The 25582-nt window shown below is 48.5% G+C and overlaps 1 protein-coding gene across 3 annotated transcripts in view; it reads left to right on the plus strand.

Moving 5' to 3' along the window:
- RERE (arginine-glutamic acid dipeptide repeats) overlaps positions 1–25582 on the plus strand; it is a 160928-nt gene that overhangs the window by 55184 nt on the left and 80162 nt on the right. For all 3 annotated transcript variants that reach the window (XM_058039268.1, XM_058039269.1, XM_058039267.1), the window contains exon 3: positions 8215–8285. In XM_058039268.1, the coding sequence (XP_057895251.1) occupies positions 8215–8285 (71 nt within the window). The remainder of the gene's footprint in view (positions 1–8214; positions 8286–25582) is intronic.

Raw genomic sequence — 25582 nt, forward strand, 5'->3', positions numbered from 1 at the left:
CTAAAATTGCATCATCCTAAAGTTACATCATCCTAAAGTTACATCAGTCTCTTTTGGTGCTGGCTCTGGTGGCCCAGGGATGCTCAGTGTGCTCCTGGGAACTGGAATTACCCCTGTCCTAAGGGCTCAATGTGCTCCTGGGAGCTGGAATTACCCCATCCTGGGAGCTCAATGTGCTCCTGGGAGCTGGAATTACCCCAACCTGGGGGCTCAATGTGCTCCTGGGGACTGGAATTACCCCATCCTGGGAGCTCAATGTGCTCCTGGGAGCTGGAATTACCCCTGTCCTGGGGGCTGCTCCTGGGAGCTGGAATTACCCCATCCTGGGGGCTCAATGTGTTCCTGGGAGCTGGAATTACCCCATCCTAAGGGCTCAATGTGCTCCTGGGGACTGGAATTACCCCATCCTGGGGGCTCAATGTGCTCCTGGGAGCTGGAATTACCCCATCCTGGGGGGCTCAATGTGCTCCTGGGGACTGGAATTACCCCTGTCCTAAGGGCTCAATGTGCTCCTGGGGACTGGAATTACCCCTGTCCTGGGGGCTGCTCCTGGGGACTGGAATTACCCCATCCTGGGGGCTCAATGTGCTCCTGGGAGCTGGAATTACCCCATCCTGGGGGGCTCAATGTGCTCCTGGGGACTGGAATTACCCCTGTCCTAAGGGCTCAATGTGCTCCTGGGGACTGGAATTACCCCTGTCCTGGGGGCTGCTCCTGGGAGCTGGAATTACCCCATCCTGGGGGCTGCTCCTGGGAGCTGGAATTACCCCTGTCCTAAGGGCTCAATGTGCTCCTGGGGACTGGAATTACCCCATCCTGAGGGCTCAATGTGCTCCTGGGAGCTGGAATTACCCCTGTCCTAAGGGCTCAATGTGCTCCTGGGGACTGGAATTACCCCATCCTGGGGGCTCAATGTGCTCCTGGGAGCTGGAATTACCCCTGTCCTAAGGGCTCAATGTGCTCCTGGGAGCTGGAATTACCCCATCCTGGGGGCTCAATGTGCTCCTGGGGACTGGAATTACCCCATCCTGGGGAGGCTGCAGCCTTGCCCTTGCAGACACGTGTGGGTGTGCATGGAAAGCTCCTGGCTGTATCAGCACGTGCTGAGCTCCATCCTCCTCCTCCTCCCACAGGAGCCCTGAGCGCTCTGGTTTGCTCTTAGCTGGACCAATGTGAGTCGGAACAGCCTCAGCTTCAGTTCAGCTCATTTCATCCATCACTGCAAAGGAGCTGCCTTTGCCATGGTGTCAGGAATATTTGTTTTCCAGCAGGGGCAGCTGGGAGCCTGCGGAAGCGTCAGCTTTGGTGGCAATCTTATTTTCAGTGTCAGAGGATGAAAAATAATTCAGAATCTGTTGAGAACAGCTGTTGTGTGGGCCCAGGAGTACAATGTGATACACTGGCTTTATTGCAAAAAGGGTTTGCTTAAAATGAAGATGGGAAATCAGTTTGTGGTGTCAGTTTTATTCTGTAGGAGGATGGAGCAGCGGCTGTGGCTGATCTGGAGGAGGTTGTCCAAGGAAAGAGCAAGGAGAGCCATTCTGTTGGTGATAATGGGGATATTTTGTAGCAGTTCTGTAACTTAAACCCCTGCATATTAAATTTTACATTTTGTTAATAGTAATCAGCATAAGAGATTTACCCTGGCATTGAAACTTTTCTGTTGTGTTGGCTCTTTGTGCTGTTGGAAAACTCAACTTGAAAACTGCTGAGAGTGAAGAGAACAAACATGAGCTCAGCCCAGGAGGGACCTGAGCATGGCTGGGACCTGAACTGAATATACCCATTTTAAATTAGAGTTTAAAGGGAATTTCTTGTCAGGAGTGAGATCTTGACTCCACATCCCTGTGCTGGAGGTTTTCTAAACCAATGTGAGCATCCATTGCAGAAGGAGCTCTTCCAGCTCCTTCCATACAGGGAGATGTAGTTGTGGTTAAGGGTGAAAATTACAGAAATTTTAAGAGAGATTAGAGAGTTTAAATTAATGAGACACAGCAAGGATTACAGAGATGAAAATTAAAGGTGTGTGCAGAAGGGGTAGCCATCTTCAACTTTCATCTTCTGGCCTTTAAGGAGGGGAAATCCTTTCCAATCATTTGATTCTTTCTCTTAAGTGCTCTCATCTGACGTGGATGAAAGTTCAAGGTCTGCATTTCTTGGTTAAAATCTCATTCTGTGTTTACCCCATTGCTGTAGAGTACTTAATCCAGCACTTAATTCTGCTTTTTTCCCTGTGCTGAGCTCAGCAGCTGTATTGGAGTAATAGCAAATAAACTGTAAATAAACAGATAATCAAGATCATTGAGTTTTTTTCAAGGAAAGGTTTCACTGTATTGTTACCATGTAAATACTGCTCTTATTAATTTGCATAGATATAATGAATGCTGCACAGCTTTAAATAATGTATTAAAAAGAATTGAGTAGGGCTTAGACAGCACTGTGCAATTAATCTTCTCTACTTTGCTGGAAATCACACAGGCCTAGCCTAAAAGCTTGTTGGCCCCGTTCCCCATCTGTCCTCTCAGTCTCCACACCCTCCCTCCCATTTCCTTCCAAATCTGCTCTCTGGGGTTTTCCTCCTTCTTTCCCTTGCAGTTCTCACCTTGCTGTTGTCACACTGCCTGTTGGAGTAGCATTAATTTCTGTTGCACAAATTCAAATTTGCTTTAGGCTGCCTTAGCCCAGGGAGATGCCAATGAAAGAGAGTTGTGTTAAAGCAGAGTTTTTTTTTTTTTTCTCCTCTTGGATTTCAGTTAGATCATTTATTGCTGATTTTCCTTCCATTTCCCATGCAGACTGATCCCTTCTATGTCCCTGGCTTCTGCCAAAATCCACCTCGGGAAGGGCTGGGATTGAATTGAAGCCAGGATCAGTGCTGAGGATGTTGTGGTGCTGTGGTGGCACCTGGAGTGCTGGGTTAAATCTGGGTGGGAGCCTGGCAGAGCAGGTGACTGTCACCTGCACTGGGGACAGCATTGCTTGCTCTGCCTACGTAGAGCCATTTAAAGGGATCTGCAGGAATTAAAGGGATTTGTGGGGCTCTGTTCCTGCAGTGACATCAGTGGCTGCACAAACAGCCCTTCAGCAGGGGCTGAGGCAGGGGAAATGCTGGAATGCCTGCGGGAGCCAGGCAGGGGAGGGCAGCTGCTCATCAGTGTCACTAAAGTCTGATTTTCCTCCTCTGGACATGTCTGTGCCCAGGGCTGTGCTCTGTGTCTGACCAGCAAGGGGCAGGGAGGGGTCACTAGCAGGGAAATGGGAAATGCTGACATTTATTCTCCTTGAGGATACACCAATAAAGCCCATCCCCATGTTGGTGAGGGGTGTCACACTTTAGGGGAGCTAAGGAGCCACTTTGGTGTTTGTGGTGGCCTTGGGAGCAGCAGAGTTTTCTCTCTGTGCTCTCCTGGTGTGCTTGAGGCTGTTCAGAATAAATCAGTGATGTCCCGCAGGCCTGTGGTGCAGTTTTGGTGCTGTTTGTCCCTGTGTCCCCCACACTGGCCATGAAGAGCTTTGGGACAGGTGGGATTTCCCAAGGGGATTTGTGGGACATCACTGAGGGCAAGTCTGGCACCTCCAGCAAAGTTTTCCTGTGGCCCTAAAAGGGCAGGAAAAGCCTGTTAGGGGTGGCACGCGTGCAGCAAAGCTTATCTGTGCTAGAGGAGGAGTTTCAGACTAACTGCTTATTTAATGAATTTCTTTTATCAGCCTGGATTCTTGTTCCCACCCCTCCTCCCTTTTCATGTGTTTAATTGAAAAAACAACTCCAAGGCAGGAGGAGCCCTGGCAGGAGGTGAGGGCTGAGCAGCCACGGGGTCTTTGCTGGCAGTGGGGCATTTCTGGGGCACAGCTCGGTGTGAAAAGGTGTTTATTTGTACAGATCTGTTAATGAAGCATGTGTGGGTGCACCTTGCAAGGAGAGCTGTGCAGTGTTGTGGGCATGCTTGAAAAGTGCAGGAAAATAATTGCTGTGGGAAATGATGTAGCTGGGGGCCTGAGCTGCAGAGCAGTTGCTTTTATGAAATTGGGAACTGCAGAGTACAATTAGCTGTCATTAATTTTGTTGAATAGAAATATGTTCCATTTATTGTACAATCAGGAGCCAGGCTTGAATGAGTTTAAATAGATGAAATCTAAATTATACTGACAGTCCATTAAACAGCAGCAAAACCCCTTAAAGAAAATGGATTCACTATGATACCGGTTTATAATAAAATCATTTGCCAAATAAGAGCTATAGTCCAGGCACTGGGAATACTCCTGTGAGCTTCAAATGAACACAGTAAATTGGTTGAGCCATTTATTGCAGAGAGGGCTCCAGCTCCTGTTCCCTGACAAGGAGCCAGCAGTGCTGCCTGAAATCTGCTCAGCAGGAAGAGCCACTGAAGGATCAGCCTGGCAAATGGTGTGTTGTGAGCCTCGTGGGGAGGAGAGGCTTGCACAGCTCCTGCCTGTGAGTGGGGATGAACAGCCCCTGCCTGTGAGTGGGGATGAACAGCTCCTACCTGTGAGTGGGGATGCACAGCCCCTACCTGTGAGTGGGGATGAATATCTCCTACCTGTGAGTGGGGATGAATATCTCCTGCCTGTGAGTGGGGATGAACAGCCCCTACCTGTGAGTGGGGATGAACAGCCCCTGCCTGTGAGTGGGGATGAATATCTCCTACCTGTGAGTGGGGATGCACAGCCCCTACCTGTGAGTGGGGATGAATATCTCCTACCTGTGAGTGGGGATGCACAGCTCCTACCTGTGAGTGGGGATGCACAGCCCCTACCTGTGAGTGGGGATGAATATCTCCTACCTGTGAGTGGGGATGCACAGCCCCTACCTGTGAGTGGGGATGAATATCTCCTACCTGTGAGTGGGGATGCACAGCCCCTACCTGTGAGTGGGGATGAATATCTCCTACCTGTGAGTGGGGATGCACAGCCCCTACCTGTGAGTGGGGATGAATATCTCCTGCCTGTGAGTGGGGATAAGCTGCTGCAGGTTTGTCTCAGTGCTGACCTTTGTGTGCAAGGCTTTGGCACTTCTCCTGAGCCTGGGGTGCAGGCAAGTTCACATTTCAGCCTTTAAACTCACTGAGTGCTGTAAATGGTGATTCTGATCCTTTGGGAGGTACCTCTTGCTCATTAGTGATCTGTGGCTGCTGGCACCCTGCTCCTGATCACATTCAACTGTTCTGGGGGTGCTGGCATTAACCCTATTCACATTTAACTCATTTAACTGTTCTGGGGGTGCTCAGGGGTGCTGGCATTAACCCTATTCACATTCAACTGTTCTGGGGGTGCTGACATTAACCCTATTCACATTTAACTGTTCTGGGAGTGCTGGTATTTAACCCTATTCACATTCAACTGTTCTGGGGGTGCTGGCATTAACCCTATTCACATTTAACTGTTCTGGGGGTGCTGGCATTAACCCTATTCACATTTAACTCATTTAACTGTTCTGGGGGTGCTCAGGGGTGCTGGCATTAACCCTATTCACATTCAACTGTTCTGGGGGTGCTGACATTAACCCTATTCACATTTAACTGTTCTGGGGGTGCTGACATTAACCCTATTCACATTCAACTGTTCTGGGGGTGCTGGTATTTAACCCTATTCACATTCAACTGTTCTGGGGGTGCTCAGGGGTGCTGGTATTTAACCTGGAGCACCTGGGAGGGTCCTGGCCTCCCACTGGCTCTGGCTCAGAGCAGTTTCTGCAGGAGGGGCCAGATCAGGCACTGGCACAGGGCTCTGGGACCACTGAGCCTTTTCATTTCAGGCACCAGGATGAGGAATGTAAATACTCCTTAATGCAGGAGTGTAAACATCCTTCAACTGCTGCTTCCACAGCTTGAGTTCAGGGTTTGTACATGTCTGTACACACATGCAGAGTGAGCTGAGGCTGGTGAGGCTGATGGGGAGGGATTGTGGATAATTCCTTGACAAAGGCTTTCCAGGAATATCCTCCCTGTGGAAGTGTGTGCTGTGCGCAGAGCCCGTGGCTTTGTTCCTTGGATGATGGAAGTGTTGACTCATTAGGTGAAACATGAAAGGATTTAATTGTGAGGATGGTTGCTACAAAACCTGCAGCGTTTAGACTGATAAAGGTTCAGAAAATGGAGCTGGTTGGGGTGATTTCCAAGAGAATTTTTACATCCATGCATTGAAGCTCTAATTTAAAAGCAGCTTTTACTGTGGGAATATGAATGTAACCCTTCAGAAGTAGGGCACATCTGGTGAGGATCACAAGCCCAAAGGCAGAATGATTGTGTGCCATGTGTCAGGGAGATGCTGCAGCTCCAGTGGGACGTTTGACACGAGATAGGGCAGTGAGCAGTGCACTCCTGGCTCAGGCTGGCAGGGACTGCAGGGGCTCTGCAGGGCACTCAGCATTTCCTCACTCTGTTCTGCAAAGCTCATGGAAAACCCTTTTATTTTTATTTTTATTTTTGTTAATTTCCTTTCAGAGCATTTGCTGTTTTGTCATCGCTAAACTCAGTGACTGAACACATCAGATGTTGAACTTGTCTGGGTTTTGGGTGGCTGTTGTGAGTGCCTCTGTAAACATTCTCCTTTCCTTGAGGGGCATCTCCCGAGTTCCTGCCATCCCCAGCATTGCTGTGCACCTGGATAAACTTGTTTTTCTTATCTGCCCGGCCCCTGGTGCTTTGGAGCCCTGTAACTGGATGTCATCATTGTTTTGGGCTTGGCAGGCAGCCAGCAGAGCCTCCCTCGGTGCAGCCCAGAGTGAGATTTTATCCACAGGAGATGCCACAGCCCCTCACTGTGTGCCAGACATCTCACAGGGCTGCTGGCTGTGCCTGCTGCCTGAGCAAACCCTGGGGAACGAGCCTTGCACAGCCCGCATAGCAAAAATAAAACAAAATAAAGATCTCGCGAGTTGTGGTGCTGCGTGTGTGGAACCTCACTCGCTGCTGGAGGAGCAGGATGGGCACGGATGGCCCAGCTGGTCCTGAGCAGGGACTGCAGCCTTGGCCACGTGCACTGGGAATGCCAGGAAATGTGGGATAAAGCTGGGATAACCAGGGCTGTGGGGATGTGCTGGAATTGCTGGAATAATTCCTGGTCAGCCAGGAAATCTGGGATAACCTGGGCTGTGGGAGTGCTGGGATGTGCTGGAATTGCTGGATTAATTCCTGGTCAGCCAGGAAATCTGGGATAACCAGGGCTGTGGAGATGCTGGGATGTGCTGGAATTGCTGGATTAATTCCTGATAACCAGGAAATCTGGGATAACCAGGGCTGTGGGAGTGCTGGGATGTGCTGGAATTGCTGGAGCTCCCAAATGAGCTGGATTTGAAATGTGCCTTATGAAACTCAGAGATTTTGGAGGTTTTCTGTAGAAACCCAGACAAGCCCATGGGAAATCCCTGCCAGGACAGCGGTGTTTGCTCTCCCTGCTGTGTTTGGAGCAGCAGCTCCTTATCTGTGTGTCACAGGGGTCGCCAGGACGTTCCCTTCAATGTTTGCTTGGCTTTGGGGTTGGCATCTCTCTGTTTAGCAAGCTGTGTGCGAGCTTGCCGAGCTCCAAGGTCAGGATCATTAATCAGGCACTTCTCTCCCATCCGTGCTGTGTTTTCATTCCGAGGGCACTGCTTTTGTTGTAGTTATTGCCAAGACTGTTTTGAACACAACAGACCTTATGTTAGAGCAGCCTTGGAGAGCACGGTTGTCAAAAGCAAACAGAAATAATTACTGTGTTTCTGTCTTGTCAAATGCAATTCGAGAAAGCGCAGGCCTTCCCTGAGGTAAATCTAATTTAAGTTTGCTGTGTTTCATCTGTGATTGGTTGCCTTGGTTTTCTTCACAATTAGAAGAGAAAATATGTTGGTGCTCGGTTCTTAATGGCGAGCTGACCACGAAAAATCTGATTACTTTCCTCTCTTGTCTTGGTCTGGTTCACAGGCTGTGACCTGGTCATTGTTATTAACTCAATCCAGAGTGGTCTTTAAATTCCTTTTTGTTTTCCTAGCAAAATGTCTATTCAAATCAAAGTTAATTTTGATGCAGTTAATTCCCTTATTTATCATCATAAATAGTTCCTATTTTTAGATCACACTCAGAATAAATTACACAATATGCAAATGCAATGGTGGTTCTTTCAGAGTTTAAGCTGTATTTGAATGTATCCTGTTGTTATGCTGTTTCTTGGAGGCACAGAAGTTAATGCCCATTATTGTAAAATCTTGTGTTTTCAAAGATTGCGTTTATATTGAAAGCCGCCGGCCGAACACGCCCTATTTCATCTGCAGCATTCAAGACTTCAAACTGGTAAGGAACATTTTCAGCTCTCCTCCTTTCCCCTGCCCCAGGCTCCAGGGTGGGGATATTCCTTAGCCTGGATCCCTTCCTGCAGCTCTGAGTGAGGCTTTACCCTCTGAACCCAGAGCTGCTTTTTGTTAAACCCCAGCTCTGTCTTTGGGGCAGCCCCAGCAGCTCGGGCTGAGATCCCTGGCGTGTTCAGCTGAACACAGACCTGAGCTCTGAGTTGTGTTGTGGGCAAACTGGGGCTCGGGAAGGGCAGTTTGGCTGTGCCTTGTCCAGCACAGCTCTGGGGTGAGGCAGAGCCCTGGCAGCCTGTGCATCTCTGCTGCCCATGGGCAGGGGGACACCCACCAGGGCGGCCAGTTCAGTGGGGAGGAACAGAAAATAACATGGAAGGACTGTTAGCACTTCATTCCCTAGCAGTGAGAGTCAGGGAGCTGAGCAGGAACTGATCAGAGCAGGGTTTGCCCCTTTCTGTGTGACTGCAGCCCTGGAGGTTCAGTCTGTCCCCCCGTCCCCCTCCCAGAGGTGCCCCAATCTCCTGCTCACAGCCAGGGCACAGGCTTGGCACCTGGCACAGTTCTTTGGACACCTCTGGGAGTTTGTTTCTGCTGCTCCTCATTGCTGTATTGAGTCCTGAGCAGATAATAAACTTTCCTTATCAATGTATTGTCCACAGCCATAGATCACCCAGGCTGCTGCTATCAGAATAAACCTTCCTTCATTCCTTCCAGGCTTTTCCAGTTATTCTGTGAGAATTTGGGGTGTTCCTCAGTGCTGCTGTCCTGCCGGTGCTTGGCACCTGTGGGTTTGTTCCCTCTTTGCTCCCCCTGTTTTTGGGGAGTCCCTGGGTTTGCAGAGCCCTGGGCCCTTTGGGTCTGCCTGGTTCCAGTCCTGTGGGTGCTGCTGAGCTGCAGGAATTGCTCAGGGGGTGAACAAAAGCTGCAGCCTCTGGGGCTGGGCCACTCATTTCAGCTCAGGGAATTGCAGCTTTAGTACCTTTGGATGGTTTGGAAGTGGTTTCTCTTCACTCTTGTTTTCAGCACACAAAGGACTTGGCACCAGGGCTGCTGGCAATTGTGCATAATTTTTGACATGGAAACAGTGTCTCTGTTCTATGTTTACTTTTGCCTGCTCAGAGTTCTCGAATTTCTCTGTTAATTTAATTTTTCTCACTGACATAAGGCATAAAAGGAACTTGTATAAATGACAAAACCAAAACCCTCTTGGTGCTGATTATACCAGCAGAACGAAATCCCCAGTGTGTGTGTGGCTGCTGATTTTCCTGTTGGGGAGAGGGAGGATGAGCAGTGGAAAGGACACTTGATTTCTCTTCATTTCTCTGCTGTTGGTGTGAGATACCAACAGCAAAACAGCCTTGTTTTGCCTTCAGCTAAATATGTCAAGTGAAGCAGGAAAGTTAAAGTCAACAGCTTTGAAATGTCGCCCACTAATTAAATACATTATGTGTTGGTTGTCACAAAATAAAAGTTTCTGGCTGAGTGTGTGAGCCTTACCTTATGCTTCCCCTGTGCTAGGTGCAGTGTGAGGACAGGAATTATGGGGGTGTTTTACTGATAAAACAGGAACATAAAGTTATATTTAATAAAATGAGAGGGAGTTACAGATGACCCAGTGAAAATCAGGATGTCCTTGCTGCACCAGGATCGCTGTGGCGGTTCAGGTTTTGTTTGGAATTTTGCAGAACTTTGTGGAGTTCTCTGGGAATCCTCTGGTTTATTTCTGCCCTCCAGCACTGAAATGTGTGAGTGTTGGCTGGTACCAGTGCAGTTTCCTTTTCCTGTCCTCACAGAAGGATGGGGTGGCAGGGCAGGTGAGGAGGTATCATATCCATAAATGCTTTTCTTTGTTGGCTTCACTTCACCAGTGTGAATTATTGAGCTTCAAACATTTTAAGAGGGAAATTGCTGTTGTCTCTCTGAAGAGTATGTGATAGTTGTCTGGATTTTTAAAAAAAGGCAGTGGATGATTTTTTTCTCTGCTGATTGGGTTATTCTGTGCTGTCTGTGTCCCAGAACATTTTATTAATCTCTTTTTGGTGCTAGTTCATTTTCTTTGGATTAATGCTATCCTCTTTCAGGATTCAAGACCAGATTATTCTTGAGGACTTTGATTAGGAGCAAGCTGTGGTGAGGCAGGATTCAATCTGAGTTTGGTCTATTGCCTTACATGTTTTTATTGGTTATCAGCTCCCCTTCATTGCTGGTGTTCAGTATTTGCTCTCCCTCCTCTCGGGGCAGCTGAGCCAGTGCTTGGGTTCAAGTGGTCCCCTGGAAATCGGGATTATGCAAGGTCAAGATTGGCTTTAAAGCAACTTTCCTACCTTGTTTTTCCCTTGGGGAGCACTTCTTTCCCAGTTTAAGCCTGTCCTATCCAGCTTACAGTGTCAGTTACTTTAAAAATATTGTTTTTAAAAAAAGGGAAACAGCAAAATGTAATTGGGAAGGTGGAGAAAGCCTGTGAAGGGGCAGAGAAATGTGACTTTATACTTTCCTGGCACTGCGTGCTGAGCAGCTTTAAGGAGGAAAATGTTGTTTTGAGGATGTGAGAGTGGGATCCTTAGCTTGGGATTCAGGCTTTGCTTGCTCTGGGTGTTTTTGTTCCAGAACAATCTTACAGCTTGGGCTTTAAATTACACAGGCAAATCAATAAAATGGAACAGTAAATGCTCTGCTGCATTAAAAAAACATAAGTTTCTCTGATTATTTTTTCCTGTGGAAAACGTTCAGGTTGTTTACATCAGGAATTGTCTCCTGGATGTCAATCTGCTCGTTTCCCTTCACTCTGCAGCAGCACCAGTGCATTTTGAACAGTGCAGTTGTTCCCACAGCAGCCTGCTGCTGTCAGAAATGCCCATTTCCTATTCATCAGCAGCTTAGGGAAGCATGCTTTCCTTCATTCTCATTTGGCACGAGTCAAACACGTTAAAAACCCCCAGGCTTGACAAAGTGTTCCTTAAATGCTCCGTGGGGCTGCAGACGCCTGCTCAGAGCCCAGGCAGCAGAGCGGGGCTGGCACAGGAGTGGCACCTGGAATTTCTGGGGGAAATGGCCAAGGGTCTGCTCTGCCAGCCCTGTGTGCCATTCACACCCTGCACCTTCTGCTGCTTCCTTCCACCCCAAGAGGAAACGAGTCCTCCTGTCCAAAATTCTCTTTCAGTTGGACAGTGCTGTGTTTTGAGAGTGGAAATTTTCACTGAATTTCCTTTCAGATCAGGCCATTTGAAAAAACAGATTTGTGTTTTCTTCAGGCTGAGGGTCTGGCTTCAGAGCTAAAGGGTTTTTTAATCAAATACTAGTATTTAATGTGTTTCTTTTGTAGTTTACAGTGATTGTAATACAAAGAATTATAAACAGTGAAATTTCCTTTTATCTCTTTGTTTGTGGTTAGCAAGTCCTAAAATTCTGTCCATTCCCTTTATCTTAATTAAAATGTTGATTGTGATTACTTCTGGCTGATGAAAACACACAATTAAAACTCAGCTGAGTGACTGGTGTGAGAAAATCCAATAAATGTGCAGAAATCCAGTTCCTGTGTGCACCCAGTTGGTTAAGGGACACTTTATAACCCCACACCCCAGATACAGAAATTAAACCTGATTGAGGGAGCATGCTGTGATGGGGAATCCAGCAGGAATATCCCAGTGAATCCGTCAGGATCTCAGCAGAGCTCTCTGTGCACAGGGCAAGGGTCCCCAGCTCTCCTGTCCCTGTGAAGCTGCCTCAGAGTGGTTGTGAGCAATAAAACCCTGCAGTGTTGCTTACAGCATTGTTTTATCCCAATCAAAGTGTCTTCCTCACCTGAATAGCCAGCTGTTGGCTTTAAATATATGATGCAACAGCAGTAATTACATTTCAGATATGAATGTATTAATTATGTAGTGCCTGTAAACCCATGCGGATCCAGCTTTGATTAAGGCTCAATTTAAATATCAAAAGTAGTGCAGAGCCATGTCTGTGGGAAAAAAAGAAAAGGGCTTTATCTGCTGCAGAGATCAGAGTGGGAGAAGTTCACTGAATTTTGGTGTTTGGGAGAGGGGCAGGAGCACAAGGTGGGATTGCCTGGGAGCTGAGCTGGGCCAGGGAGGCTCTGCTGGTTTGGGAATGGTCCTGGAGCAGCTCAGGTGAGCTCTGTGCTGGTTTGGGAATGTTCTGGAACAGCTCAGGTGAGCTCTGTGCTGGTTTGGGAATGGTCCTGGAGCTCAGGTGAGCTCTGTGCTGGTTTGGGAATGTTCTGGAACAGCTCAGGTGAGCTCTGTGCTGGTTTGGGAATGTTCTGGAACAGCTCAGGTGAGTTCTGTGCCGGTTTGGGAAGGGTCCTGGAGCTCAGGTGAGCTCTGATGGGTGTGCTGCTTTGGGAATGGTCCTGGGTGAGCTCAGGTGAGCTCTGGTGGTTTGGGTGAGCTCAGGTGGCTCTGCTGCTTTGGGAAGGACCCTGGAGCAGCTCAGGTGAGCTCTGGTGGGTGTGCTGCTTTGGGAATGGTTTGGGAATGGTCCTGGGTGAGCTCAGGTGAGCTCTGTGCTGGGTTGGGTGAGCTCAGGTGAGCTCTGTGCTGGTTTGGGTGAGCTCAGGTGGCCCTGCTGGCACCAGCAGCCCCAGCTCAGCCTGCAGGGGAAGGGGACACAGGCACAGCAGCCCTGGCACTCCCACCCAAGCAGCTGCTGTGCATTTTCCCTGGCCCAGCAGGTGCAGGTGAAGGCAGAGGAGGAGCAGGAGGCAGCAGAGGCACGGGGTGAGTGAGTGAGCAGTGCCAGAGCAGAGGCAGCTGCTGCAGGCTCTGTGGGAGCTGAGAGCAGCTCATTGCTGCAATTACACTCATTTATTTCTGCATTCCTCCGAACACAGCAGAGCTGCAGACCTGCCCTCCCATCCTGCCGTTCAGACCTTTCCTGGTGCGAGTTTCCAGCTTGGATAAATGAGCCCAAATTGCCTTTTTAAGGTTTTCCTGTGTTCCACAGGGACCCAGAACACCACCAGCAGATGGATTTCAGCAGCCTGTTTGTGCTTTCTGCATCCTGCCTTAATTTGATGTCACATTTAAAATGCTAATGGCCACACTCTGAATGGGAGCATCAGAGGGAAACTTTACACCGGGAAAACGCTGAATTTGCCACACAAAAGGAAACGTTATTAATTGTGATGCAGTTGCCCTTTGTGCCTGTGTGTTTACTTGATTGAAGCATCTTGACTGTGGAGCTTTCTCCTTGAAGCCTGATTTGAATGGAGTGTACAGCTGGATTGCCCCAGGGCCTTGTAACAATTTATAGTCTGCATGGAAAGGCAGAAGTGCATAAAAAGACAGTTGTGAAATGCTGCTAGTGCCCTGTAATAGAAAATCTGGCTGTGATGACCTTGGCTGCCTGGGCCCCTGGGACCGCTTTGCTCCCATCCCAAGGATTAGAAAATGGAAAGGATTGCACCTCACCTGGAATAAAGGAGGGGGAAAATCACAAGAAATTTGTTTTTTCCAAATTATATAGTTCAAGCTTATTCTCCTTTGCATTCCTCCTGCATATGGCCTTGCATTTTAGCAAGCATGTTAAATTTACGTCTGTTATTCTCTGCACTGTTACAGGAGCTGGGGTTTTTGCCTGCAAATATCTGGGTGAGGTTTCTGTAGCCACAAGCATTTATGTATTTAAAAGCCTCATTCTGTTTGCAGATGAATTGATGTTCTGTTCCTGAACTGCAGCTGAATTAATTTGTGGCAAATTTTTCCTGGCCAGTTCCGAGGCAGCGTGACCTTTCCTTTTTGGTGTGGAAAAAATGCTGATTAATACAGATTTTTTTTTCCCCTGCTTCTCCACATCCATCGCTATTTCTAAGGCCAAAAAAAGGCAAAAAAAGATTTTCTGCTTCCTCCAGATCACTGCTAAACCTTTCCAAGGCGAGGCTGGAGCAGCTCACAGTGATGTGAAGGGCCAGAGCAGCCTTGCTGATGGGAGCCAGACAAATGAGGCCTTTGAAGGGACACTGAATTATTTAAAATCAAAAATTTAGCCTGCAAATGAGATTGGCTTTTCTGTGTAATGTGCGGCAGATGGAGGTGCTGCTGTGGCTGCAGTGGGGCAGCGCGGGGTGGGAATGTGGGTGCAGACAGGGATGGAGGTGACACTTGGGGATTGCAGGGCAGGGCTGCTCAGTGATTAAATCCTCTGATGCTGTCACTGAGCCGTGAGGCTGCAGATAACATTCTCTGCCTGTGCTGGAAACAAGAATCAATACAAACTCCTTGACAGGGGCTAAATTATTAAATAGAGCCTTCCTTACAATGTTTCATTATCTGGGATTTACCTCAGCTGGTGATTTGTCAGCAGCACAGGGAGATTTGCTGGGTGTTTTGTATTAAAATCATTCCAGATGCATATGAATCCATTTTGATAATTCCCCTCCTTTTTACAATGCTTCTCTGTGTATTTTTTTTTTTTTTTTTGGTCGCTATTACCCAGATGCCACTTTGAATTCTCACACAGATCCTAAGCTGTGCTGCACAGTGAGGTTTGGGCTTGTCACATCTGTGTAAAAATAAATCCTTTTTGTGTGGCAGGCTGTTGTCTAAGTGCTGCTTTCAGCTGTTAAATTAGCAGGGGATTTGCAGTGTCTCTCAGGTGAGCTCAGAGCTGAGGCACGGGGCTGCTCTGTGGATTTATGGGCACTGGGCTTTCACTGGACTCGGCTGAAATATGGAGCAACATCCTTTTATTCTGTTGTACATCTTGGGAAGGAAGCAGGAGCAGGATCATCCATTCTAAGCTGCTAACCCAGCAGATTTTGGTGCTCAGGGCTGTGTGGAGATGCTGTGTTCAGACCTGGCTCAGATGTGTCATTTCATCAGTGCCATTATTTTGTCAATTAACCAATATTTAACATTTTTGTGGGATTTTGGGGTTGTTTTTCTGATAGCCTTGGCAGGGAAATGCACCAGTGCAAGTGAATGAATTCCTCCAGAGCTGCAGAGTTGTGTCACAATTCCACCATGGTCCTTTGGAGAGGCAGTGCTCGTGTTTGGGGGTGTAAAGCAGATGGCAGCGTTGTTCACAGGGAGGATTAACAGCTGGAAGTTAAGGCTATATGTGTGTTTTTGAGGGCTCAAATCCAGCTCTGCCTCCGTTCCTTCCATATGGCCTGGATCTCTGCAATCCAACCCTTACAATTTAGGGACTACATAAAAAAACCCCAAACAAATATACAAAACACCAAAACAAACAAAAACCCCCACAGAATAATCCACAGGGGGTTGTTTTGATTTTTTTTTTCCTTTTGAATGTGATTGCCCTGTTAGTTTTTGCCCCAGTTGGCATCCAGCAGTTGGAATTCTCATGGCTGGCTTGTTGGCACAGGAGCAGTGGAGGATTATTCCCCCAGGAAAGGTTCCTGGGCTGTTTCCCTGGGCTGATATTTATAATTTCAGTAAGCCTTTTGTCATGGCATCATGTCTTCAGCACCTTTAGCTTTCTATTTTACCTTTCTCCTGCCTTGTTTCCTCCCCCTTACCCAAGGTAAACCTGTTTCCTACACCTGTGCTGAGATAATTGAGTGCTAAATAAATCATTGTGTGCCAGCTGGAAAATACCCAGAAAAAAAATGTTATCTCTGGCTTTTAGGGGGGAAAAAAAGTATCAAATTGTACATTAGCTGGGTTTTATGTAGCAAGAGAAAATGGAGTTAGGATAAATGTAGCCGTGTCCTCTGGTGTTGAATAGTGAGAGCATCTGTCATGTTTAATAATGCTTCTGACCTTTAGGATTATTGAAGTCGAAATTTCCTCTCTGGTCATTTGGGGCTCCTTGAGCACTGTCAGATTTCTCGTGGCTCTGCTCGGCCTCCAAAGGCACATTGTTATGCTTGCTGAGCTGCTGAGGATAATTCATTACAGGAATTTGTTTTCCTGCTTTCCAGAGGGTTTCCTTGAGGGATGTGAAATGTCACTGGGTTCCAGAGGGGGTCCCACCCCCAGGGATGTGCTGGGATGGCTCTGTGGGGTGGGGGTGATGCTGTTATTGCTGCTGTGGGATAAAGGCACAGCCCGAGAGGGACAGAGGAGCACGGAGGGGAAAGGTGTGGATGCTCTCTGAGCACCTGCTCTGTGCCTGCGGGGCAGGAAAGGCAGAATTCTCCTTTTTTGGGTACCTGAGGGGCAGGAAAGGTAAAATATCCCTTTTTTGGGTACCTCTTCTGTGCCTGAGGGGCAGGAAAGGTAAAATCTCCCTTTTTTGGGAACCTGGGGAGCAGGAAAGGTAAAATCTCCCTTTTTTGAGTACCTATTCTGTACCTCAATCGCAGGAAAAGCAAAATCTCCCTATTTTGAGTACCTGTTCTGTGCCTGAGGGGCAGGAAAGGCAGAATTTCCCTTTTTTGGGTACCTGAGTGGCAGGAAAGGCAAAATCTCCCTTTTTTGAGTGCCTGAGTGGCAGGAAAGGCAAAAATCTCCCTTTTTTGGGTACGTGAGTGGCAGGAAAGGCACAATCTCCCTTTTTTGAGTGCCTGAGTGGCAGGAAAGGCAAAATCTCCCTTTTTTGGGTACGTGAGTGGCAGGAAAGGCACAATCTCCCTTTTTTGAGTGCCTGAGTGGCAGGAAAGGCAAAATCTCCCTTTTTTGGGTACGTGAGTGGCAGGAAAGGTACAATCTCCCTTTTACTCAGCAGGGACTGATGGAGCCACTTAGGGAAAGCCTTCAGTCAGCTCCACCTTGTGCCTGGCAGAGCTTCAGAGCCTCTCAGGCTGGGTTTGTCCCCCGGTGTCCCCTCTGGGGACGGGTCCCTGCCTGGCACTCGCAGCCAGGGCTGTGATGGATCTGCGTTTTTGACACTGCAATCACTGAACACCAATCCATGGAGAATTTGGACTTGTAGTTTTGATTAAAGTGATTGATTTTTAAAGCAGCCTCAGTTCGTTTTGGGCCATTAGAGGGTATTTGAAAGGAAAATAACTCTTTAATTAAATTAGTAGTGTGTAAGCATCCTGCTCTGCTTTCTAAGCAGAACTTCTGGGGGTTTTTAAATCATATTCCCTTCAGTTGGTTGTTGGCACATTTTAAGGTTAAAAGCGATGCAAAATTATTAAGACCAAGAAACCTGTGCTGAGCAACTCTTAAACTTCAAATGAAGTTTTTCCTTTGGGAAAACACCCAGGTTGTGTTGTTGTGTAAAGCAATTCTTGTCCACCCACCTGGATGTGATATTAATATACCCCACGGAAGGAATGCTGTGTAAACAGCAAAGTGCTTCCCTTTTATTTGTAAAACATCCTTTTCAGACTACAAACACGTCTAAAAGGTTCAGTTTATGGGGAGAATCACATAAGTAAGATAAAAGAATGTGTATGTTTCAGTGCTGTGCAATAGAAAGAGATAATTTATGCTCTGTATCTGCGATTAGTGACCCGAGGCTGTTGAACTTCCTCTTTATGGATTGGGAAAATGCTGTGACAGTTTTCAAGGGAATTGCTCTCTTTGAGTTTAAAGAGATGAAAATGGCTCTGCTAACAAGGACCAGCTTCAGCGGGTGCTTTCATATTCCTCGTGTTTAAAAAAAAAAAAAGGGAGTCAAGAAAAGCAAAGGCAATTGGGTGCTTTGATATGTGTGACCCCAGAGGCTGCAGCAGCAGCAGCTGGGGGATGGCAGCAGGGCTGCAGGAGCTGTCCTGGGGAGATTTGTGCAGTGCCCGTGGCTGAGAGGATGGAAAGGGTGTTTTCAGGAGGGGAGATGCCATTTGGTGCCAGTTTTCCTGTTCTGGGGGGTTCTGGTGCTTCCCATGTTGATATTCCCAAACCCAGGAATTGCCTCTGCCTGTGCTGGGCTCTTGATCCGGGGTGGTGAGCACCAGCCTGGGCTGGGATTAGAGCTGCCCTCCCTCAGCTGGGGCAGATTTGGGAGGAAATTCCTGAAAAGTGCCCCCTGATTTCTGGTGGGGCTCTGCTGCACCCTCAGAACACGAACTCTGGGAGGTTTGAGCTGCTTTGGACCTTTCTGCTGCAAAATTCCATTAACTGTGGTGAAATATCACCCTCAGTCTCTGATCTGGAGGTGATTAAAGCAAGGGGCTGTTTGTTACCAAAGACTGGGCCAGGAAAACAAACAGCTGGGAGCACATCTGGAGCAGGGCTGCGATTGCAGCAGGCACAGTAAATATTGAAATTGGAGCTGATGCTGCCTCCCATTGCAGATGGATTTCTGCTGTGCTCCTTGGGAAGCACTTGTGGGACGAGTGCTGCAGCTTGCACCAGTTCAAGTGCTGGGAAATGCCTTTGGATTTGTCAGTGCTGCTGGTGCCAGTGCATGAATATTTCATTGCACTTTCCCAAGGAACTGAGCACTCGGGGAGCTCTGGGGCTTTTGGGGGCAGGTTCCCAGGGAGATGGCACAGCCAGAGCTGCAGACAGGTGCAATGTGGGCTTCAGTGTTGATCCAAGGGCTTCTCCCCCTAACCTGTGTGTCACAGAGAGGCAGAGCTCCTCATTGGACTGCTCAATGTCCAACACTCCCGTTTCCCCAAAGACAGGCAGTTTGCAGAACCAAGTTCATGCAAGTGTTAAAGCCTTTCTGAGAAGATTCTCTTCGGTGAAAGGAAGCTGATGTAAATCATGAGCTCTCTAAACCGTCAAACCATGTTTTTTACAAATTCTCCGAATGACTTCTGGTCATTTTTCTGTTTTGGAAGGTTCCCTGCCAGTTTGTGCATTTCTGGTAGCTCAGAGAATCCTCCTGTTTGCAGTGGGTCTGGACAGAACTGGCTGTGCTGGTTGCCTTGGGGTGAATCCTTGTGCCCAGGCCAGGGGAGAGGCATCAGCCCTCATCATCATCATCCTCATCCTCAGGAGGCTTCTGGAGCCAGAGCCTTTGGGCTGGCACTGCTGGGTTCCACCCAGTGCCTGCAGTAATAGAGGAAATTAATTTGAGTTCTGCACGAGGGCTGAGTGCTTTGTGCTGCTTGGGCTCCGAGCTTCCTGCTGCTGGACCTGGCAGTGAATTAACACCTTGACTTCTTTAATACAAGTTATTAGTGGCTTCATTTGTTGGAGTTGTAATGCTGTGCTGATTATATGGCCCAAGACAAACGATTAACTTTGGAATTGTGCATTAGCTTGGCTGGCTGTGTTCACTGCAGTTCAGAGCAGAGTGCACATGGTGGCCATGGGATGTGCTAGAGGTTTAAAAACCACATTTCTTTATTTCAGAACTGCTTTTCTTGTGCACCATCCCAGTTGTCTGTATGTTCACACTTCCAGCACCCAATAAAAGTTGATTTTTTTCATTGTAAAAAATGAAAAAAATCTCTCTCCCATCTTTTCCTTTGAGATTTTTTCCCTTCCAGCAGGTAAATGCATTTCTCAGTGTAGTTATGTCTGATTTTAGTGTTTTCAATATCTGGCTATTTCCAGATGAATGGAGAGCACCTTTGCAATCTTTCTGTTCAGATTAGATTGCAGCCTGTGGAGCTGCTCTGGGGTGTTTGTTTAGTCCTGATTTACATACAAACACAAAGAAAAACTCCAAAGGTGGTGTTGCTAATTCAGCTATTGACACCACTTTGTTTCCTCCCAGGAGCAGCGTTTGCTTTTGTGGTGGAGCAGCCCAGTCTCACTCTGGCTGCTCAGTGCATTTTCTTTCCTTTTCTTTCTGTAATTCCCAGCCCCAGCCTGTTGGCAAAGCGCTTGAATTTTTCCCGTTACAAATCCCCTGCCCATTTGAGGTGATATTTCAGCAGGCAGCGACTGTTCAAACTCGGGGCTGGGTTTGCAGAGCAAACTCCTGCTTGTTTTATCCTGCAGCTCTTGGTGTGTCTTTGTTCAAAGGTAAACCCCTCGGTGAGATGGTAAAGAAAATGTGGCCTCTTGATATTTAAAAGGTGAGAAATCTATTTAAACTGTGGATGATGGCTTTGAATAGCCCCACTGCTGAGTGCTGCTTGTTTTAATAGAAGTGATAAATACTGTGGCTGGTGCTGCTCTGCAATTAGATCTGAGCTATGTGCTATAAATGACATTTAATGGCAAATGTCAGGCGGGGCCCGAGTGGTATCTTCATTTCAGTGGTGCGCTTCTTTGGCACAACGCTAAGAAAACCTTAATGGAATTTAATTACCAGAGCATCCATTCAGTGCTCGGTGAGTGCATTTGCGATCCCATTAGGTGCTGCTGAGCTGAGCAGGGGATGCTCAGGGGGTCCCTGGCACTTCTGGGCCAGCAGCTCCCCCAAATCTGCTCCTGGGAAAGGCAAAATCTGAAAATCTGTGACCAGAGTGGTGCAGAGAGCAGGGGCAGGGATGCTGTGGCCAGAACCAGGGCTGATTTCTCTCTCAGGGGTGTTAATTACAGCCCATTAATGACTCTGAGGTGTTGGTGCAGTTACAGCAGAGCTGTGGCACCTCCGGGCCTCACCTGGATTTGTGGGTTTATGTGACATGGCGTTGGTGAGTTTGTTGTAAATGGGATTTACGCCCAGCTGGGTGCAGGGTGGTACCCGCGGATGGAGGGGCAGCAGCTCTGGGGGCTGGCAGCACCTTCACTGCACAAGCACCTGCAATTCCACTGAACGTGCAGCTGTAGGGGGGAAACAAACCCAGGAAACGGAGCAGAGAGAGGCCACAAAGGGATTAAATGAGGCAGTAAGCAATGACCCATAACCTTCATGGAACATCTTATCATAGTTTTATTTTAAGCCAGTCAGGTTTTAAGCATAACTGCTTTTTTTTTTTTAACAAGATGAGATTATCTTGCGTCGTTTAGGATCACAGTGAAATTTTAAGGGTATTTTGTACCCGAGTGTGTTTCACTTAAATGGGAGCAGGTGACTTTCTGTTCTCAGCACAGTGAGCAGCTTTGTTTTGGTAAGGCTGGAGAGCTGATGGGATAAACAGTGGAGTTTATTTTAAATACAGACATCTCTCAGTCATCAGCTGAAATGAATCGTGTTCTTTGTCTCCTGTGAAACCCTGGATGAGGCTGTGCTCAAGGTGAGACGTGAGAGTGACACTTAATAAAATAAAGGGCTGACACTTGTTCCACATCAGTCAGCTTTGTAAAACCTGCTGGGTTTGCTGAAATTCCTTAGGGCTGCAGTGTGCTCGGAGCACAGGGAGCTCCAGTGCTGGCTCCTGGTGGGGTGGATCCCACTGCTGGGTTCACCAGGCTCAGCTTTGTGCCTTTTATTGCATTTCTTGTCAGGTGGATCCCACTGCTGGGTTCACCAGGCTCAGCTTTGTGCCTTTTGTTGCATTTCCTGGTGGGGTGGGTCTCAGGATCTCCCTGCTGGGTTCCCCAGGCTCAGTTTGGTGCCTTTTATTGCATTTGCTGATGGGTCTGTCCTGCTGCAGAGGTGCCACGGTTCTCATGTCCCAGCAGAACATGCCGTGCTCTCATGGCTGTGCTGGAGCTCTGATCTGTGTTGTCAGAGCTGTGCTGGAGCTCAGGGCTGTGCTCTCAGGGTTGTTCTGCTCTCAGGGCTGTTCTGAGCTGTGTTTTTCAGCAAGTCTGGCAGCTCCAGTGCCAAACTCCCACGCTGGGAGACAGCAGATGGCATCTCGTGGGCACTGACTGCACCAGTGCTCTGCAGAGCTCCAGCCCTGGGGACCGGGGCTGCTCAGGGGCACCAAGAGCCCTGAGGTGATGTGACCTGCTGGAACAGGGGCTTTGGGCAGCTTTCGAAGGTGTGCACAGGCTGCTGGTTGATGCTGGGGTGGCTCAGTAGGCTCAGGGGTGTTCTGGGGCTCTGGTGCCTCCCCTGTCTCCTGTGAGGAGCACAAGTGAGCTGTGTGTGATGTGTGCAGCCAGTGCTGCTTCACGTTCTGCAAATACAGAGCAAACACTTGTGAGCAGTGCCCCTGAGTGTGCCTGAGTATGCCTGGGCCAGCTGGGCCCCTGCAGCTGTACAGAGCTCTGAGAGCCTGGAGAGAGAGCCTGCAATTCAGGGCAAGGTGAGTGTGAGCAGTGTTTTGTGAGGAATTCAGGGCAAGGTGAGTGTGAGCAGCGTTTTACACCTCAGTGTGAGGAATTCAGGGCAAGGTGAGTGTGAGCAGTGTTTTGTGAGCAATTCAGGGCAAGGTGAGTGTGAGCAGTGTTTTACACCTCAGTGTGAGCAATTCAGGGCAAGGTGAGTGTGAGCAGTGTTTTACACCTCAGTGTGAGGAATTCAGGGCAAGGTGAGTGTGAGCAGTGTTTTACACCTCAGTGTGAGGAATTCAGGGCAAGGTGAGTGTGAGCAGTGTTTTGTGAGCAATTCAGGGCAAGGTGAGTGTGAGCAGTGTTTTACACCTCAGAGCTCCTCCTATACCAGGCTGAATCCATTCCCAGCACGCTGAGGTGACTCAGTGAATGCCAGAAGGAGTTTTGTTTGTGAATAAAAAGAGCACGTGAAAATTTCTTGCTGTAATCAGTCAGCAGAAGTCAGTTGTGAAAAAGTCCCACATTGTTTTGTCAATAAATGACTCTGTGCCCTGCACAGATCACAGGAATGGGCCCTCAGCCTGCACACAGCAATATTTGCTCCCCCAGCAGCTCATTCCCAGCTCAGCTCACACTCAGTGCATCCTCTGATCGATCACCACAGCGTTCCCAGGGCTGCTCATTTCCTGCTCCATCAGTGCCCTCCATCAGCCCAATCACACCAACCACAGCCCGTGTGCCCAGAGCAGCCACCCAGGCTTGTTCCCATCAGGAAACCCCTGCAGATGGAGCATTAGATAGCAGCAGCAGGTTTAGGCTCTGCCTTGGCTCCGGGTGAGGGCACAGCCCTGCCTGGGGAGGGGCACGGAGGGTTAATCTGCTGTGCCCACATCACTGCTTTTATTTCACGTTTGTGTTTCTTGCTGAACACTGACAATGCTGCTCTGTTTGCAGGGAGTAATTATGTGTTGCTATGCAGGCATCTGAATTAAATAATCAAGCTGCAAAAATAACATTCATTTGTAGTAATAACCTCTGCATTTCCAGGCTGGGTTTGCTTGGCTTACAAACAGCTGATCGGTTTTCTTAATTAATTAGCAAACAGCCTACAAAAAGATACCCTGAGAACGTTGGATTCCACGTGCTGCTGTGGAGAGGGAAGGGAAATAATCCTTGCTGTGTCTCCTTAGCTCCTGATTTCCAGATAGGTTCATTTGTGCCCCCTCTGTGGGGAAAAAACCCCAAACCAGTGAATTTGAGTGGTCTTTATTGTTCCTTTTCTCTCTTTGACTATTAGTAAATGTCAGAATGGAGCGAGAGTGAGGAGGAGTGATGTTTCATGTGGCAAACAGGTTGGGAATGGAGATGTTGTGTCCCTTGTCCTGTTTGTGTCCCTGGGGTTGCTGTTGGTCTGTGCCCATCTGCCGTGCCCAGCCCTTGGCACGCTGCTCCCAGAGCTGGCTGGGGCTGAGCCTGGCCCTCAACAGGGACAGGGCAGGGTGTGATTGTTCCCCTGCAGGAGCTGCAGGACATCTGTGCTGGTGCTCGTTGGGCTCTCACCCCTCTGCAGGAGCTGTTCTGAAACTCTGCTTCCCCAGGGAAAACAGGCGCCTTGGGACTGCCACCAGTGCTGTGAAATCAGGACATCCCTGCTTTCTACAGAGAATTTGCAGCATTATTTTTCCCCCTTCCAAGGCAGAGGCTTATTTTAAATAGAAGTTGACCAGATGCCTGTGAACTGAGATGCTTTAATCCATTTACAGATCCCATCTAATTCTTGTTCAATGTCCAAAACTGATTCATGCTGTTTAAAAGGAACAAAACCCAAAATGTCAGCGAGAATGAAACCCCCAAATGAGCACTTTGTGAGCGCTGCAGCAAAAGACAATATTTTCATTAAAGGGGAGAATGTGGTTTTGCAGCACAGGGAATCGTTCTGAGCTGACACAAAGACACTTGAAATTTAAAGCTCTTGCCATGGCTGCACTTTCTGCAAGCCTGGCTTTGGCATGTGACTGTCTGCAGCTTTTCACATGTAAAGGTGTAAAAAAGGAAAAAAAAAGTCACACTTTTAGGAGGGAGGGGACACTTCCTTTGTGTGCACATGGTTTGGAAATAGAGTCTGCCACAGGAGTGGGTGCCTTGACACCTCTGAGTGCAGCCTGCTTTGTAAATGACATGAGCATTTAGGAAGTTGGCTGGCAAAATAGCATGTCTAGGAATCTCTGTGCCGTGAGGGATGGAAATGTGAAAAGGGAGACTCTGACAAACGTTTTGTGTTTTTAGCAAGATTGAAGCTTCGGGTTAAACCCCACAAAGTGCTCTGTGCTGGAGAGTGGGCACAGAAGAGGGTTTGTCATGGTGCAGCTGTTAAATGAATTGGACCAAAATGACCAAAATGCTATTTAGGAAGGAGATCAGCTCATCTTCCCCCCAAAGAACACCCAGAGAATTTGCAGAGGGATGCTGGGTTGATGTTTCCCATCATTGCTGTGAGCTCACCAAGAGAATTTATGAACTCCTAGTGAGAGGGTAACAGATTATTTACTCGGACTTTTTAGCCTCCAGAATTCAGAGAGACTGCCCATAAAAGCTGTGGTGCACAGAGCATTATTCCAGCAGAACAGCTGAGCCTGCAGCCCCAATTCCTGAGCAGCAGGCAGCAGAAATCAGAGCCTCTCACTCGCTGTCCCTTTGATTTTTTCCCTGTTGGCTCTGATTGCAGCTGTGGTGTTTGAAAGGCTCCAGCCCAGGATGCTCAGAGGGTTTGGGATGTGCAGGTGGCTCAGCCCAGGGATGCTCAGAGGCTCTGGGGATGGGAATGTGGCTTGGTCAGGATGCTCAGAGGCTCTGGGGATGGGGATGGTGGCTCAGTCTGGGATGCCTAGAGCAGTTTGGGAATGGGGAAGTGACTCAGCCTGGGGATGCTCAGAGGCTCTGGGGATGATGATGTGGAGGTGGCTGAGCTGGGGATGCTCAGAGGCTTTGGAGATGGGGATGGTGGAGGTGGCTCAGTTCAGGGATGCTCAGAGGCTTTTGGGGATGCTCAGAAGCTTTGGGGATGGGGATGGTGGAGATGGGTCAGCCTGGGATGCTCAGAGCAGTTTGGGGGTGTGGAGGTGGCTCAGCCCAGGGATGCTCAGAGGCTTTGGGATGTGGATGTGGAGGTGGCTGAGCTGGGGATGCTCAGAGGCTTTGGGGATGGGGATGGTGGAGGTGGCTCGGTTCAGGGATGCTCAGAAGCTTTGGGGATGGTGGAGATGGGTCAGCCTGGGATGCTCAGAGGCTTTGGGATGTGGATGTGGCTCGCCCAGGGATGCTCAGAGGCTCTGGGGATGGGGATGGGGATGGGGATGCAGAGGTGGCTCGCTCCCAGCTTTCCTGGCACAATGCTGCCACT

The sequence above is a fragment of the Melospiza georgiana genome, chromosome 22 (assembly GCF_028018845.1).
Source record: "Melospiza georgiana isolate bMelGeo1 chromosome 22, bMelGeo1.pri, whole genome shotgun sequence".
NCBI lineage: Eukaryota > Metazoa > Chordata > Aves > Passeriformes > Passerellidae > Melospiza > Melospiza georgiana.